Genomic DNA, 17875 nt, shown 5'->3' on the forward strand with positions numbered 1-17875 from the left:
GGGTGTGATTCCATATGGCCAAATATATATATATATGGTAAACAAAAATCTGAATTCAGGCAGGGGGCTTCAGTTGGGGATTTTTTCTTAGAAAAAAAGGAAAAATGTTAACTACATTTTTTCAGAAAGATCAGCTTATTTTTAAGAGGATCAAATAGAGAAACTCAAAATAATTGTGAATGAAACTAAAAGCTTTTATTCTTAAGAATGATAAATTTATATTATGCTTCTTGATAAACAGTAAAATTTAAGAAACATGAGCCAAACTTCTTGAAGAGAACTCGTCTTCCCCATTCTGTTGTTTTCCTCTATTTCTTTGCATTGATCGCTGTATGCAGAGTAAATCATGAGAAATGCTGGGCTGGAAGAAGCACAAGCTGGAATCAAGATTGCTGAGAGAAATATCAATAACCTCAGATGACACCACCCTTATGGCAGAAAGTGAAGAGGAACTAAAAAGCCTCTTGATGAAAGTGAAAGAGGAGAGTGAAACAGTTGGCTTAAAGCTCAACATTCAGAAAACTAAGATCATGGCATCTTGTCCCATCACTTCATGAGAAATAGATGGGGAAACAGTGGAAACAGTGTCAGACTTTATTTTTTGGGGCTCCAAAATCACTGCAGATGGTGACTGCAGCCATGAAATTAAAAGACTCTTCTTACTCCTCGGAAGAAAAGTTATGACCAACCTAGATAGCATATTCAAAAGCAAAGACATTACTTTGCCAACAAAGGTCCGTCTAATCAAGGCTATGGTTTTTCCTGTGGTCATGTATGGATATGAGAGTTGGACTGTGAAGAAAGCTGAGCGCAGAAGAATTGATGCTTTTGAACTGTGGTGTCGGAGAAGACTCCTGAGAGTCCCTTGGACTGCAAGGAGATCCAACCATTCCATCCTAAAGGAGATCAGCTCTGGGTGTTCATTTGAAGAACTGATGCTGAAGCTGAAACTCCAGTACTTTGGCCACCTCATGCGAAAAGTTGACTCATTGGAAAAGACTCTGATGCTGGGAGGGATTGGGGGCATGAGGAGAAGGGGACAACAGAGGATGAGATGGCTGGATGGCTTCACCGACTCGACGGACATGAGTTTGAGTGAACCCCAGGAGTTGGTGATGGACAGGGAGGCCTGGCGTGCTGCAATTCATGGGATCGCAAAGAGTCAGACACGACTGAGCGACTGAACTGAACTGAGCCAAACTTGGGAAGGAAGGTCCTTTGCTGCCCACCATTCCTAGACACTCCCATACAGACATTTGTCCTGATTGGCTGTTCTGTTTCATCATTTTTGCAAGTGGCAGGAGCTATTGAGGCAGTAGGTTTGCCTTAGGATTTTTGTCCTGGCATATTACCAACAAGAAGCCCCTGTAAGCAATGTCTTGCTTATCTGCCTTATACTTTGGGGACTTCTTTTTTTCCAGTGTCCCTCCTTTGGCATCACCTATTGGAAAGAAAATGTTAGTTGTTCAATTGTGTCCGACTTTTTGTGACGCCATGGACTGTAGCTCACCAGGCTCTTCCATGCGTGTGATTTTCCAGTCAGGAATATTGGAGTGGGTTGCCATTTCCTTCTCTAGGGGATCTTTCTGACCTGGGGATCAAACCCAGGTCTCCCACATTGTAGGCAGACTCTTTACCATCTGAGCCACCAGGAAAGCCCCACCTATAGGAGTTATGCCATAGATCTGTGCCTCTAATGAAATTTGGGTAGTGGGTCAGCTCATCTTGGAGAATCTATATCAGTTACAGTTTCTTCCAGCTTGTCTCACTTCCAAATACACTTTTGACTGTAATATGTATTAGCTGAAAGCTGAGGTGTTGAAATGATTACTCTGAATTACTAGGGGAGAAATGATGGGCTTTAGTTAAAAGATTAACTTCAAAAGAGATACAGTGGATTTCCATTTTCATAGCAGAATTTCAGATTTGAATTATATGTGCTTTCTCTCTAGATGAAGAGACACAGATACTTAAGAAAACATCCAAGGCTTCTACAAAGAATGATTGTGGTGTGGCAGTGGCAGTTTTGCTGTTCAAATCTCAGATGTCTTCCAGTGTCAAACAAGAAGGAAGAGAGACAGCAGGACAAGTAGCATGAAGTAGTACTTTGGTAGGAATTTTTTTAAAGGAAATTAAAGAAGTGGAAGGAATGCGGTTCAGTCCCAGGACTGAATGATTAGTGCCTGTCCCTGTTCCCTGATCCACTGGAGACGGGATAGGCTATCCACTCCAGTATTCTTGGGCTTCCCTTGTAACTCAGCTGGTAAAGAATCGGCCTGCAATGTGGGAGACCTGGGTTCAATACCTGGGTTGGAAACATCCCCTGGAGAAGGGAAACAGTATCCACTCCAGTATTTTGGCCTGGAGAATCCCATGGACTAAGTCCATGGGGTTGCAAAGAGTTGGACACAACTGGGCGACTTTCAATTTCATTGTTCCCTGTAGCCCCTTTTGATTCAACAGTGGGTTATCTCATTCTCTGCTTAATTCCCATAGCATTTTCCTTGTGCCTGCACATAGTTACTGGAGAAGGCAATGGCACCCCACTCCAGTACTCTTGCCTGGAAAATCCCATGGACAGAGGAGCCTGGTAGGCTGCAGTCCATGGGGTCTCAAAGAGTCAGACATGACTGAGCAACTTCCCTTTCACTTTTCACTTTCATGCATTGTAGAAGGAAATGGCAACCCACTCCAGTGTTCTTGCCTGGAGAATCCCAGGGACGGTGGAGCCTGGTGGGCTGCCATCTATGGGGTCGCACAGAGTCGGACTCAACTGAAGTGACTTAGCAGCAGCAGCAGCAGCACATAGTCACTCCTGTTATCTTATACTATCTTATGCTCATCTCCTTTATTGAGTTGGAAGCTCCTTGGAGAGAAAGATAACCACCTCACATATATTTCTGTATTCAACAACATATAGCATAGGAGGAAATTTTTTTTAAATGAGAGAAAAATGAAAAAAATTTGAGCACATATTATGCATTAGGCTGATGCAAGTTGTTAGTATATAAAAAGATACATTAACAAATGTGTACTCCCTACTTGACTTTTGAATTAATTGAGATTTAATCCAAAATAGGTGGGGGTAGACAAAATAGCAACTTGATTTTTGTTAAAGTGGAACCCGGAGAAAAGGATTTAGAAGTTTCCTAAAGAGGTATGCAAAATTAGGCAAATGCTCAGAGCTGGTTACAAGTGTAATGGGAAAACCTATGTCTTCCCGATCTGACGTCCTGACCTACTTAAACGTGCATCAGAGCGGACCAGCATGGCCATTTCCTGAAGGCCTTTTGCAGATCCTAAAGAGAAGACAAGAAGGTGAACTGAATTCCGTATTCCTTTCCCCAAACTCCCCAGAGAGGGAAGTAACTCCTTCCCTGGGAAGAAGGGAATGAGTGATCTCAGGATTGAGAATATCCCTCTTCTTGTGGTCATGAAGTAGGGGAAAGGAGCCTTATCACCACCAAGTTATTTGCTTACAACATCTCTAATTTCCCAGTTCAATCAGGTTAAATACTGTTATTCTGATTTTATAGATAAAGAAGGGACAGCCTGTGGATATTAAGTAACTTCCCCTAAATCTCACAGTTAGTGAATGTCAGATTAAATATTCAAACCCAAAGTGGGTGTTTTGTTCAACATGGTCCACAGTGTATGGGCCAGATACATAATTTGTTAGATGGATGAATGGATGAAAAGAAAGATATTTGTATAGCTTTATGTTTCAAATATGATAACTCCCAAGAATTTTAAGTGATTCATAGTTTTTTTTCAACATAATGAATTCCATATTATAAATGTGTTGATAAATTCAAAACAGACCATTTTTTAATATATGAGGATACACCGTATGGGAATTTACTCAAGTTGTTCTTCATTTTATATTGCTCCCCATCCCCCCACCAGACTGTCAGCTCAAGGAGGTCAGGGAACTAGTATTACTATCTTTGTGCTGTGCTGTGCTTAGTCGCTCAGTCATGTCTGACTCTTTGCAAACCCATGGACTGTAGCCCACCAGGCTCCTCTGTCCATGGGGATTCTCCAGGCACGAATACTGGAGTCGCTTGCCATGCCCTCCTCCCAGGGATCGAACCCAGGTCTCCCTCATTGCAGGCGGATTCTTTACAATCTGTGTATCTGTATATCCACCCTAATACCAGTAGAAGTTCAAGAGGCCCTTTATAAATGACTATTAAAAGAAGCAACATAGAAAAGTAGATAAATCCTTAATAAAGATTTCTTCAAGTGGAGCTTTATGAACTCAAAAACTAAGATGTATTATGTATGTAGATAGATGGATAGATACATACAGGGATGGAAAGATAGGCGATATTTTTTCAAGTGCCAACAGCTTCCAGTATTTGCTACAATGTTTTTAGTAAGTTGAGGAGGGCACAGAAATGCTCCATAAGTGTGTAAGGAATTAATATAAAGACTTGTTAAGTCTTTCTGACCTAAGAAGAACATAAAATGTAGGCTTAAACTTCAGCAGGAGGAATATAGATTACATATAAGAAAAGCTTTCTTGATAGACAGGCTTATCAAAACTGTGAAAAGGACGTGCAGAACCTCCCTGATCCGAGATGTCTAATATCAGGATAAACAAGGAGATCGTTTAGATTTGGTGTTGCTTGGAGGCAAGAAGCAGTCCTAGGTGAGCTCTCAAAGCATATAGTATAATTACTCGTGTATGTGTCCTTAGTCACTCAGTCGTGTCCGACTCTTTGTAACCCTGTAGACTATAGCCCACCAGGCTGCTCTCCAGGCAAGAATATTGGAGTGGGTTGCCATTTCCTTCTCCAGGGGATTTTCCCAACCCAGGGATCAAACCTGGATTTGCTGCATTTCCAGTGTCTCCTGCATTGCAGGCAGATTCTTTACTTGCTGAGTCAGCAGGGGCTATATCTCGATGCTTAATGATACTGAAACACTATGATGAAAGAAACCAAATTTTGCATTAATTTTGTTACTCTTAGGGCTTCCCTGGTGGCTCAGATGGTAAAGCGTCTGCCTGCAGTGCGGGAGACCTGGGTTCCATCCCTGGGTTGGGAAGATCCCTTGGAGAAGGAAATGGCAACTCACTCCAGTACTCTTGCCTGGAAAATTCCATGGACTGAGGAGCCTGGTAGGCTACAGTTCATGGGATCGCAAAGAGTCGGACACAACTGAGTGACTACACTTTCAGTTACTTTTTTTAAAAAATTTATTTATTTTAATTGGAGGCTAATTACTTTACAATATTGTATTGGTTTTGACACTGACATGAATCTGCCACGGGTGTACATGTGTTCCCCATCCTCATCCCCCCTCCCTTCTCCCTCCCCATATTACCCCCAACACAATGCTGAACAGTTACTAGTTACCCAATAAATGCTTATTGACCATAATTGGAAGAATGGCAATTGGAAAAAAGAGAGCTTGATTTCGTTCTTAGCTCTGTAAGTAAACCATCTGGGAATTGGAAGAAATCAATCAGTTTCTTGAGGCTTTAATTTCTCTCCTCTGTAGACTGTAGTCTCTATGAGCTGAGGGTTTCTGGGCCTCTGTAGCAATTAGACTCCGTGGTTCTGATTAATCTGCTCTGTATGCAGTGCATACTGCCTATCAATCTCACAGAGGGGAAATACGAAAGCCTGGTTTCCAATATCACTTCATCTATCAATTAGCATTTTGAGACTGTTCAAATCATTTAATTTCCTTGGGATTCCACCTATAAAAACTTTTGTTTTAGTCAAAAATTCTATAGTTACATATATAGCAACAGTTTGTTGAGATTCATTGTTTATTCACATTATTTCTAATGTGTTTCAGAAAAAAAAATTGGCTAAAATATTATCAAATTACTTTAAAATATTTTGACTGTCAATTCATTAAACAATATACCCTTAGGTTCATTTATTTCTTCCAAATGGAAAACTATATCCCAACAATTCACTCAGTATTTATTATCTTTGTCAGTTCACTGATTATAATGTACAGCAATGTTAATTACCATTAATTTAGAAAAAGTCCTTGACTCCATGGTACTACCATGCTCAGTCACACTAGTTATGTTGCCATGCCAATAATTTAGATATTGCACAAGGAGAAATGTCAGAATTTTCAAACTAAGATTTTGATTAGCCCTCTAAAAGTAAAAATGTGATTTGCCCTTTCAAATGAAACAGATCTGTTATCAGCAAATATTTACACAGACCTACTAATAACCAAATGATTTAACTAGTCAGATTTTAAATGACAAACCCAGCATGATTAAAAGTTGTACATAAGGAAATGAATAAGAGGTGTACTGACTATGTCTGTATGCATTTCTGACTGGTTGGACATGTACTCTTTCATCTACTTATTCATTCAGTAAGCATTTGTGGAATTCTGCTAGGCACTAGACACCTGTGATGTTATGAAAAAGTGATAAGACATGGCTCTTACCTAGGAGATAGTCTCGATGTTCTAAGTAATTCTAGATAGTCTAAATGTTTAAACAAATGCAGTGCTCTGGGAGAAGTTTTATACAAGAAACATATGCAACATGAAAGAAAAAACAATCTAACTTGTAGCCTGGAAATAAGAAGCAATAGGTTTAGACTCCCACACAAGGACCATAGAAGTTGGCATCAGACACAGAATATAGAATAGCTACCTGCAAAATATCAAAAGAAAAGGATACAAGTATAAAAACTGAACATACAACATAAAGGAACTTACTGATTTGAGAAAAAGGAGACTTCTAAAGATACGAAGTTAAATTGTTGATATTTGAAACTCAATAAGACTGAGCATATGTAGTAAAGAGAGAAAGAAAATAGAACATATGAAAGCAGCATGTGAGATAGAATAAGGTCCAGCATATGTACAATCAGAGTAACAGAAGAAGACATTTAGCAGTATCCTGCCTGGCCTCAGCCCAATAGATGCCAATAGTACTCCCTCCCCTCAGTTGTGAAAATCAATGTCTTCAGACACTGCCAAATGTCTCTGGGGGACAAAATTCCTCCATTTGAGAACCACTGCCATAAAAAGCATATGAGAAACACAAACTACTGGCCTATTTCACTCATGATTATGATGCAAATATGATAAAATTATAGCAAAATGGATTTAATAGCAAATAAAGTGACAAAATCCAGTTCTATTTTTTTCCTGAAATGCAAAGATGGTCACATTTTTGAAAAGCCTTAAATATTTTACCCGATATTAACAAATTAAAGAAGAAAAATGTATGTCCTTCATATACATAAAAATTATATATATATATTCTTAGTGTTCAGTGGCATGCAGTTATTTGTACATTTAATTTACACGTTATAATAATCTATCTGCAGAGTGAGTTAGAAACTGTGTTTTAGGTTCATTGCTATGCTTGAGAGAAGGGGATACTCATGTACCTGAGCTAATCAGAAGCCTTTTCCACAAGTTTATAGCTCTTTAGAGAAAAGGTTAAGGAATAAGATTAGCCATTTATAAATGCTTCAATTCCATTGAAAGGGTAGACTCTAGATGTATTTTAATGCTACAATAAATGTCTGCTAAAATTCTGATCTGTATTTTAAAAAGCAATTCAAGTAGTTAAATACAATTTATATAAATGTAAAGAAAAAGTCTCTTTAAATGATTGTTTAATTCTATATCTTCAGCATTCAACAGAATAGACTTTGAAAGCAACCAACCTTTACTGTTAGCATCAAGTAAATACATATTAATGACTCATTAGTGCCCTCACATGAATTGAAATGCCCATTTGCAATGGCTTTAGGATAGATTTAATTTCAAAACAACCTCTATTATTTTTATTAAATTATGATCTGAGATCATTGCATGTTCAACAATCCACCAAAATGAATCATTAACATCACTATATCTATCAAATGGTCATTCAAAGAAATGAATAAGAAAAGATGCTAGGAAGTAGGGGACTGAGAGAGGTAGTTCTTTATAGGCAAGTTGCTCCATCCCACACCATCAATCCCAGTTCTACATCTCAGTAAATAGGAAGTCAGAGTTAATTCAGTGTCAAACTCTTAATTCTCACAGATAACCCAAGTTATCCGCATATATTGTGCAGAAATGAACATCAGTTATATGAAAGCATGGAAATCACTTCTCTAAATATGTTATTTATATGAAGAGTGACTAATTTCAATTAAAATATGAGATAATTGCATATAAATAAATCAGTGGATATAAAGTTTATCATGCCTTATCAGACTAATAGTTGCTATAAAAATAACAACAATAATTGTCAAATGTAACACAGCTAATTGCTCTACTGGCATTTCAAATGTATCATAATAATGATCATGTTGATAATAATAATACTCAGCCAAAAAGAAACAAAGAGTTCACTGCTTGTCAGGCAGTGGAGAGGTTTGTGAAAATTATATTCTCATCAGGCAGATCATGCTAACTTCAATGGGCATTAGCCTACCTATCATTTGGACAAAATGAGGTGGTGATCCCTCTGGTTCTCTGATATTGAATCCATACTGAAAACATCATTTCAGTCTCACCAGAAATAAAGATGATCTCACTCGAATGAAAAAGGACCTGGTTGGATTTAGGACTTGCCTTTATAAATGCACACCCTTACAAACAGAGGACCGTGCCTGAAATGAAACTTGTCTCAGAAAGTTCCAGATGTAGTCACCCTCAAACATATGGTTGTCTACTTGCAGCCTGTCCTGTTGCTATGTGCCAGAGATGATCCAGAAGAGAATGAGCTATACTGCTTCCTGAGAATCTGAGAAATTCTCCAACCTACTCACATCCACAACTTGTGTTGTCTTGGCAGTCCCAACAATACCACAGCCCCAGTCCCAGACACCTTCAGTGGAATGACTTTTGTTCCTCTTGTTTTCTCCCATTAACTTACTCATACATGTCCCATTAGGAATTGACATTGTCAGGGGAAAAATTGAGTTTGATTTTGTAAGGTCAATAGGGAAACCAAATAAATGCATTTCTATGTGATCTAAAGAAAAAGGCTGAATACATTAAATGCTCAAGCATTTAAATGGTAAAAACAGATAGGGAAAAAGTCAGAAAGAACAGTTAAAAAAGCATGGTACAAGAGATTATTATATTTTGGGTATTTCTTCTTTTTTAGAAGAAGACGAGGAAGAGGTCTCTGGTCCCAGTTACTTTCCCAATCTGGGAAACAATGTGGTCATAAATTAAAGTACAATTTATAGTTATCATTTGAATACCTACAATAGCCACTCACTATGCTAAGGGTTTTAGATGCATTATCTTATTTAATTCCCACAGCAACTTTTGTGGTTTTTGGAGCTACCATTATCCTAAATTTTACAGATGAGGAAAGAGTCTTAGCAAGATTAAATAACATGCCCAAGGTTACAGAAATTGTAAGTGACAGAGTTGAGACTAAAATCCAGGTCTCTTTGAATTCAATGCACTTAACCTCATTCTATAATGTCTTAAAACACTATTCTGTAAAGTTTTTGGCTTATGTTTCAATCTTTGCCTCTAATCAGTGAGCTCCTTCAGGGCAGAATTTATTTCTCATTAATTTTTATATCCCTAGAGTATGGAATAATGCCTGATAAAGAGCAGCAACTCAATGACTGTCAGATGAACAAAATGATGAATTAATAAATAAAAGAAGGAGGGAATTAATTTTAAAAGAATTCAGAAAATGGAAGTTTGTGGGGGAAAAGCTAATTCTATATAAAAAATACTGTTCCTGTGGTTGCTTTTGTGGCTCTTTATTTCTATTGTAACAAGACACGAGCATTTTCTGATAAGCACCATTTTCACTTTAGAATTAAACAAAATGCTTTCACAAATATGTACTTTACCCAGGGATTTAAATGAACGATTGGAATTCCATAATCAGAACATGACACAGCCAAACCAGTGTATAATCATATGTTTCTTATAATAAGCTACTTGAAGTGTTCTTAGGGTTACAATTTTGTAATCTAGGCATGAGAGGAAGATCTGTGCTCTTGACAACATTCAGCCCAGGCATTTCAACTGGCTCTGGATCAAAGCCATCCCCCTCTTTTGCATTACATATATGTTCTCTCTTATCAGGAAGCAGACAGTCCCAACTGTTACCTCTACGTCCTCTGCCATCTTCCTCCAGCTTCTGGCCAGCTTGACACTTGCAGTAATAACTGCCAATTGTATTACAGCATTGGTCCTGACAGCCACCATTGTCAGCGCTACATTCATTTATATCTGCAATTGAATATATAAACAGAAATTAGCTTCCTATAGCTAGACACACAAAAAGACTTCAATGGCTCTCCTAAAAATATACCATCACAGCATGACATCACCGTTTGACCTCAGAGGAAATGAGATAAAATTATAATACCTTATTTTAATTAACACACTCCAATTTTGGTGTAAAGAAAAAGACAGGTCATAATCTTTGGTATTTGATATATTTTTGAACCATGTCCTAAGGGCTTGTCTAAGTTTAGGGAATTTGGAGGCTTATGGTGCAGATCAAGAAATTTCACATCCGAGTCATCATTTCAGGATGAGATTGAGAAAAGGAACTGGCAAGTTAGAACACAAGGTCACTTATTTATCCATTAAATGTTTGGTTGTAGGCTTCTCAGATAAATAATTATTGAAGGACAAGCTGGAATCAAGATTGCCAGGAGAAATATCAATAACCTCAGATATGCAGATGACATCGCCTTTATGGCAGAAAATGAGGAAGAACTAAAGAGTCTCTTGATGAAAGTGAAAGAGGAGAGTGAAAAAGTTGGCTTAAAGCTCAACATTCAGAAAACGAAGATGATGGCATCTGGTCCCATCATTTCATGGCAAATAGACGGGGAAACAGTGGAAATAGCGGCTGACTTTATTTTGGGGGGCTCCAAAATCACTTCAGATGGTCATTGCAGCCATGAAATTAAAAGACGCTTACTCTTGGGAAGGAAACTCATGACCGATCTAGAGAGCATATTAAAAAGCAGGGATATTACTTTGCCAACAAAGGTCCGTCTAATCAAGGTTATGGTTTTTAGAGTAGCCATGTATGGATGTGAGAGTTGGACTATAAAGAAAGCTGAGTACCGAAGAACTGATGCTTTTGAACTGTGGTGTTGCAGAAGACTTTTGAGTGTTCCTTGGACTGCAAGGAGATCCAACTAGTCCATCCTAAAGGAGATCAGTCCTGGGTGTTCATTGGAAGGACTGGTGAAGCTGAAACTCCAATACTTTGGCCACCTGATGTGAAGAGCTGACACATTTGAAAAGACACTGATGCTGGGAAAGATTGAAGGCAGGAGGAGAACGGGACGACAGAGGATGAGATGGTTGGATGGCATCACTGACTCAATGGACATGGGTTTGGGTAGGCTCCGGGAGTTGGTGATGGACAGGGAGACCTGGTGTGCTGCAGTTCATGGGGTCACAAAGAGTCAGACATGACTGAGCAAGTGAACTGAACTGAACTGAATTAAACTGAACCACTGTATCTTTAGGTCTTCCCTGTAGCTCAAGGGTTAAGAGTTCTCCTGCAATGCAGGAGACCATGGTTTGATTCCTGGGTCAGGAAGATCCTCTGGAGAAGGGAATGGCAATCCACTCCAGTATTCTTGCCTGGAAAATCCCATGGACAGAGGAGACTGGCGGGCTACAGTCTGTGGGGTCGCAAAGAGTTGGACACTATTGAGCAACTAACACTACGACTCTATCTTTGGCATTGCACTAGACAGTGTAGGGGAAGGTAAAAGGATAATTTCATGATTTCCAGTGGTTCAAATCCAGCTGGGGTGGAGGACTAAACAGAAGTGTGATGTGATTGTGTCCATGTGCTGGATATGTCCACAGCCCACTTCTTAACTTGTGGTCAGAAAGCATCCTTACAGATAGGGCTTGATTTTATGTACACCCCAACCAGCTTGCAGTTGTTAAGCATTCCAAATTATCTATAGGTTTGATAGTGAGTGGCCTGTTCTGCTCATAGTAGCCACTTCTGTACGCTGACTTGCTGACAACGGTATTTGTTTTATGAGGTAATTGTGGCTGGAAGAGAGAGAGGGTGGAGAGGGCAGAAAGGAAGTGGGAGGTAGCAAGTAAAGATGGGAGAGTGAAGAAGAGAGAGACGGGGGTGGGCAATGAGTTAAGTCAGGACCAGCAGAAGAAGCTGACAATGTAGAAGCATTGCCAAAGGGGAGATGAGTCTCCATAATGGTAGAATCAAGACTGCAGAGCCCTGATAACTGAAAAAGAATGACGCAGAGTGGGGTTTGGTGCACAACTCGATAAAAGTGATTTTGCCTGAGGCTTGGCTCTGCAGCTGTATAAATAAATTTAATTAGATTTTAGGTAAATTTTTGGAGAAGGCAATGGCACCCCACTCCAGTACTCTTGCCTGGAAAATCCCATGGACAGAGGAGCCTGGTAGGCTGCAGTCCATGGGGTCGCTAAGAGCGACTTCACTTTTACTTTTCACTTTCATGCACTGGAGAAGGAAATGGCAACTCACTCCAGTGTTCTTGCTTGGAGAATCCCAGGGACGGGGGAGCCTGGTGGGCTCCCGTCTATGGGGTCGCACAGAGTCAGATACAAGTGAAGCGACTTAGCAGCAGCAGGTAAATTTCTATTGAAGTGTGCCATACACATACAAAAGCAAACTTGTCTTAAGTTTTGTTAGGGGAAGCACACTGACTGAAGCCGCCCACCCTGGCCAGGCCCCTACTAACCATTTGCATGAGTTGTTTTACAACAGGAGGTCCTGGCAAGGAACATGGAACTAATAAGCCACCACCAACCGGAAGAGTTCAGGAAAGGTCAAAAGGAGACGCCACGAAACTGACCACCTCCCAGAATCCTTCTTGCTGGTATCCGCCTTGGCTGAGTGATGTGTGCACCACCAGGAAGGACTCTGAGTCAGAATGATTGGCTAAAGACAACTGGGAAACTAATCCCATCACCATAAAACCCAAACTGCAAGCCACATGGCAGAGCAGTCCTTCTGGGTTCCCTTACCCTACTGCTCTCCACCCTGGTGCCCTTTCCCAGTAAAATCTCTTGCTTTGTCAGCACATGTGTCTCCTCAGACAATTCATTTCTGAGTGTAAGACAAGAGACCACTTTTGGGCCCTGGAAGGGGTCCCCCTTCCTGTAACAGTTTGATAAGTTTTCAAACATAAAATATAGCAATGCAACCCCAAGAAACAGACCATTGCTAACACCCAGAGTGTTCTGCCTAGCTGAAGGTACAACCGTCCTAATCTTTAACACGATAGGTTAGTTTTGTCTTTCTGAGTTCTACATAACTGATCATACTGTGCATATTTTTGTGTCTGTCTTCTTTTGTCCAGTATTCTGTTTGAGATTATGAGACTGTACGTGTAGCCTGTTCATTTTAATTCCTGTATATCATTCACAAATATGAATATACCATATTTTTATTTACCCATTTCATAGTTAATGGGAATTTAGCTATTTTCTTATTTTTGGTTATTGTAAAGAGTGTCTCGATGAACATCCTCACACATGCCTTTGATAGGCCTACATATACATTTCTGTTGGGTAATATATTTAGGGTTGGAATTGCTTGGTCAAAAGCTATGTTAGATTCTGCTTTAATAGTACAGCCAAATAGTCCTCTAAAGGGGCGATTCTAATTTACACTCCCATCAGTGGTGTGTTACAGACCAGATGCTACTCGTCCTTTGTAGTGCTTGGGATATTCTATTTTGTTTTGTTTTTCATTTTAACTCTTCTGGAGAGTATACAATAGCATCACATTGTAATTTTAATTTGCATTTTCCAGATAATTAATTAGGTTAAGCACCTTTTTCATGTTATTGGCCATTTGGATAAAATCTTGTTTAAGTGCTTATTCAAATATTTTGTCCATTTGTTCAATCAGTTCTTAAAATACTGGTTTTTTAACTAGTGGATCACATAGAATGCTAGAGAAATTGTAGCAATGTTTATCCTTGTCTGGCTTCTGAAATTAAAAAGATACATTTTAACATTTCACTGTAAGGAATACTGTGTACTGTAGGGTGTTTTTTTAATAGATTACTTTTATCAGATTAGGAAAGTTCCTGTCTATTTTAGTTCTTAAGTATTTGTATCACAAAGAGGCCATTTCTCCACTTTTTTCTATTATCTGAAAAATTTTAAGGTTTTTTCTTACTTAAATGTTTGGAAGAATTCAGTTATAATACTGTCTGGGCCTGGGACTGTGTTTGGGTATGTGTGTATGTGTGCATTGACTTTTAATTATTGATTCCACTTTTAAAATAAATAAGAATAAGAATATTCATATTTTCATTTAAGCATGTTCAGTTCAGTCACTCAGTCGTGTCCAACTCTTTGCGACCCCATGAATCGCAGCACGCCACGCCTCCCTGTCCATCACCAACTCCCGGAGTTCACTCAGACTCATGTCCATCGAGTCAGTGATGCCATCCAGCCATCTCATCCTCTGTCGGCCCCTTCTCCTCCTGCCCCCAATCCCTCCCAGCATCAGAGTCTTTTCCAATGAGTCAACTCTTCGCATGAGGTGGCCAAAGTACTGGAGTTTCAGCTTCAGCATCATTCCCTTCAAAGAAATCCCAGGGCTGATCTCTTTAAGAATGGACTGGTTGGATCTCTTTGCAGTCCAAGGGACTCTCAAGAGTCTTCTCCAACACCACAGTTCAGAAGTATCAATTCTTTGGTGCTCAGCTTTCTTCACAGTCCAACTCTCACATCCACACGTGACTACTGGAAAAACTATAGCCTTGACTAGATGGACCGTTGTTGGCAAAGTAATGTCTCTGCTTTTCAATATGCTATCTAGGTTGGTCATAACTTTGCTTCCAAGGAGTAAGCGTCTTTTAATTTTATGGCTGCAATCACCATCTGCAGTGCTTTTGGAGCCCCCCAAAATAAAGTCTGACACTGTTTCCACTTTTTACCCATCTATTTCCCATGAAGTGATGGGACCGGATGCCATGATCTTCATTTTCTGAATGTTAAGCTTTAAGCTAACTTTTTCACTCTCCACTTTCACTTTCATCAAGAGGCTTTTTAGTTCCTCTTCACTTTCTGCCGTAAGGGTGGTGTCATCTGCATATCTGAGATTATTGATATTTCTCCTGGCAATCTTGATTCCAGCTTGTGTTTCTTCCAGCCCAGTGTTTCTCATGGTGTACTCTGCATATAAGTTAAATAAGCAGGGTGACAATATACAGCCTTGACGTACTGCTTTTCCTATTTGGAACCAGTCTGTTGTTCCATGTCCAGTTCTCACTGTTGCTTCCTGACCTGCATATAGGTTAGGCAACTTATGTTTGAAGGATTTTGTCCATTTCATATAAATGTTCAAATTTATTACTGTTAATTTATTCATAACATTTTCATAATCTTTTTAATGCCTGCTCAATTTGTAGCAAGGTTCTTTTCCTATTCTTGAAATAAATAATGTGCATCTTCTCTTTTCATCTCCATCAGATTTTTGTCTATCTATTTACCTAGTTGGAAAAACCTGAACGAATAATTTGGCCAACCCAATATTTTCATATTTTCCAAGGACAAACTTTTGGCTGTATTGATTTCTTTCAGTGCTCTGCTTCTAAATTCTTGATTTTGAAATTTAGTTAACTGAGTTTTGGCTTTTCTTCTTTAAAAATATTTCTGATTACCTATAAGTATAAAACAAACCATCTTTAAACTAAGTGACTTATAGAGGCAATTTACTATTATCTTTCACATTTCTGGGGATTGGAGAGTCACCTGGGTGGTCCTTATTTGGGTTTTCACATATGCTAGCAGTCAGGTGACAGCTTGGGTTAGATCTGCACACAGGTTTATTCATTCAGATATTGGGATTTGGGCTGAGAGGAACACGGGCTTCCCAGTGGCTCTAGTGGTAAAGAACTCCCTGCAATGCAGGAGATGCTGGTTTGATCCCTGAGTCAGGAGGGTCCCTTGGAGGAGAGCATGGCAACCCATTTCAGTTCTCTTTCCTGGAGAATCCCATGGACAGAGGAGCCTGGCAGGCTACAGTCCACAGAATCACAAAGAGTTGGACACATCTGAAGCAACTGAGCATGCACACAATTGGAACATAAGACAGACTGCTCGGGCACCTCTCTTTATTTCCATATGCCTAACTTTGAATTTCTCATTGCCTGGTGGTCTGAGGATAGAGACATTTTACCAATACATGGTGGTTATCATTACCCAGAGAGACAATTCTAAGAGATCCAAACAGAGGCTATAACGCTTCTAATGACCTAGCTTTGAAAGTCACATAGCGCCCCTTCTTAGACATCTATTGGATAATGCAGGAACAGGTGAGCTGAGATTCCAGGAGATGGAAGAATTTCTTCTCACAATATGGGCTTTGTAGGTGTTCCAGTGAAGCAAGAAATTGATGGTAGCCTTCTTGGAGAGAGTGTATCACCCTGATATGTTCATTTAAGGCTTTATATTTTCCTAAAAAATAAGGATTATCTGCATCCCACAGGCTTTGCTGTGTTATGACTTATCATTCAACTCAAAATATTTCCTAATCTAAATTAACATTTTTTTGTTTGGGTCATTTTAGGTATATTTGGGGGGGTTTCAAACATTTGAGGAACTTCGAATCATCTTGTTATTATGAAATGATAGATTAATTCTCCTGTGTACAGAGAATATGTTCTTCATGACTTCAGTCAGTTCTTCAAGATTTGTTAAGTCTTGATTTATATTCCAGCATATGGTCAATTTTGGTTTAAAAAAATCTATATTTACTTGAAAGTAAAGTATATCTTACAGTTGTCAGGTGCTATGTTTTCTGTATGTATATATGAACATATAATTATGTGTGTATGTTAGTTGCTCAGTCGTGTCTGACTCTTGTGACCCCATAGACTATACCCCACTCCAGTACTCTTGCTGGAAAATTCCATGGATGGAGGAGCCTGGTGGGCTACAGTCCATGGGGTCGCTAAGAGTCGGACATGACTGATTGACTTCACTTTCACTTTTCACCTTCATGCATTGAAGAAGGAAATGGCAACCCACTCCAGTATTCTTGCCTGGAAAATCCCAGGTATGGGGGAGCCTGATGGGCTGCCGTCTATGGGGTCACACAGAGTCAGACACAACTGAAGCAACTTAGCAGCAGCAGCAGCAGCAGCAGCAGCAGCAGCAGCAGACTATACCTCACTGGGCTCCTTTGTTTATGGAATTTTCCAGGCAAGAATACTGGAGTGGGTTGCCATTCCCTTCTCCAGCGGGTCTTCCCAAACCAGGGATCGAACCCAGGTCTCCCACATTGCAGGCAGATTCAGATGATATATGTATGATACTTATACATTTAGGAAAAATGTATAATCAGGTCAAGTTTATTAATCATGCTTCTCATATCTTTGTATCCTTATGAATTTTTAATGTTTGTCAATATATCAGTTAGTGAGAGGCATAGTAAATTCTCTCTGATTTTACATTTGTTCTTCTATAACTGCAATTTTTGGTTTATCTATTTTGAAGCCCTATTATGAGTGGCAAACAAGTTTAGAACTGCCACATCTTCCAACAGATTAAAGCTTTGCTATTGTAAAATGTTCCTCTTTAGCTCCAGCTATACTTTTTCAATTAAAATTGAGGTATTAGAAAATATGGTCCTGTCTAAGACATGCCTAAGACACTTTGTCCATGCCAAAAAATTCTTGATATTTGGTCTTGTACAAAAACTCCATTAGACATCTTGTCCATAAGACATCTGGTTCACACCAAAAGGTCCCAGATACTTGGTCTTGTCTAAAAACATTTTATTTTCTAAATTTTACTTTTAAATTTTTGTGCATTTGCTAAATTGAGAAATTATATTCATGTATCTTTGTATGTGTTATTTTAAATAACTAATATCTTTAAACTATAGTACTATATCATTGACTTTTAA

At 39.2% G+C, this 17875-nt stretch overlaps 1 protein-coding gene across 1 annotated transcript in view; it reads right to left on the reverse strand.

Annotated features, from left to right (window-relative positions):
* The window catches only part of LOC128052808 (EGF-like and EMI domain-containing protein 1), a 616586-nt gene that overhangs the window by 163243 nt on the left and 435468 nt on the right, over positions 1-17875 (reverse strand). Inside the window, 1 exon segment of the mRNA XM_052645370.1 lies at positions 10078-10200. Within this exon segment, the coding sequence (XP_052501330.1) occupies positions 10078-10200 (123 nt within the window).

Source organism: Budorcas taxicolor, chromosome 1, assembly GCF_023091745.1.
Source record: "Budorcas taxicolor isolate Tak-1 chromosome 1, Takin1.1, whole genome shotgun sequence".
Lineage (NCBI taxonomy): Eukaryota > Metazoa > Chordata > Mammalia > Artiodactyla > Bovidae > Budorcas > Budorcas taxicolor.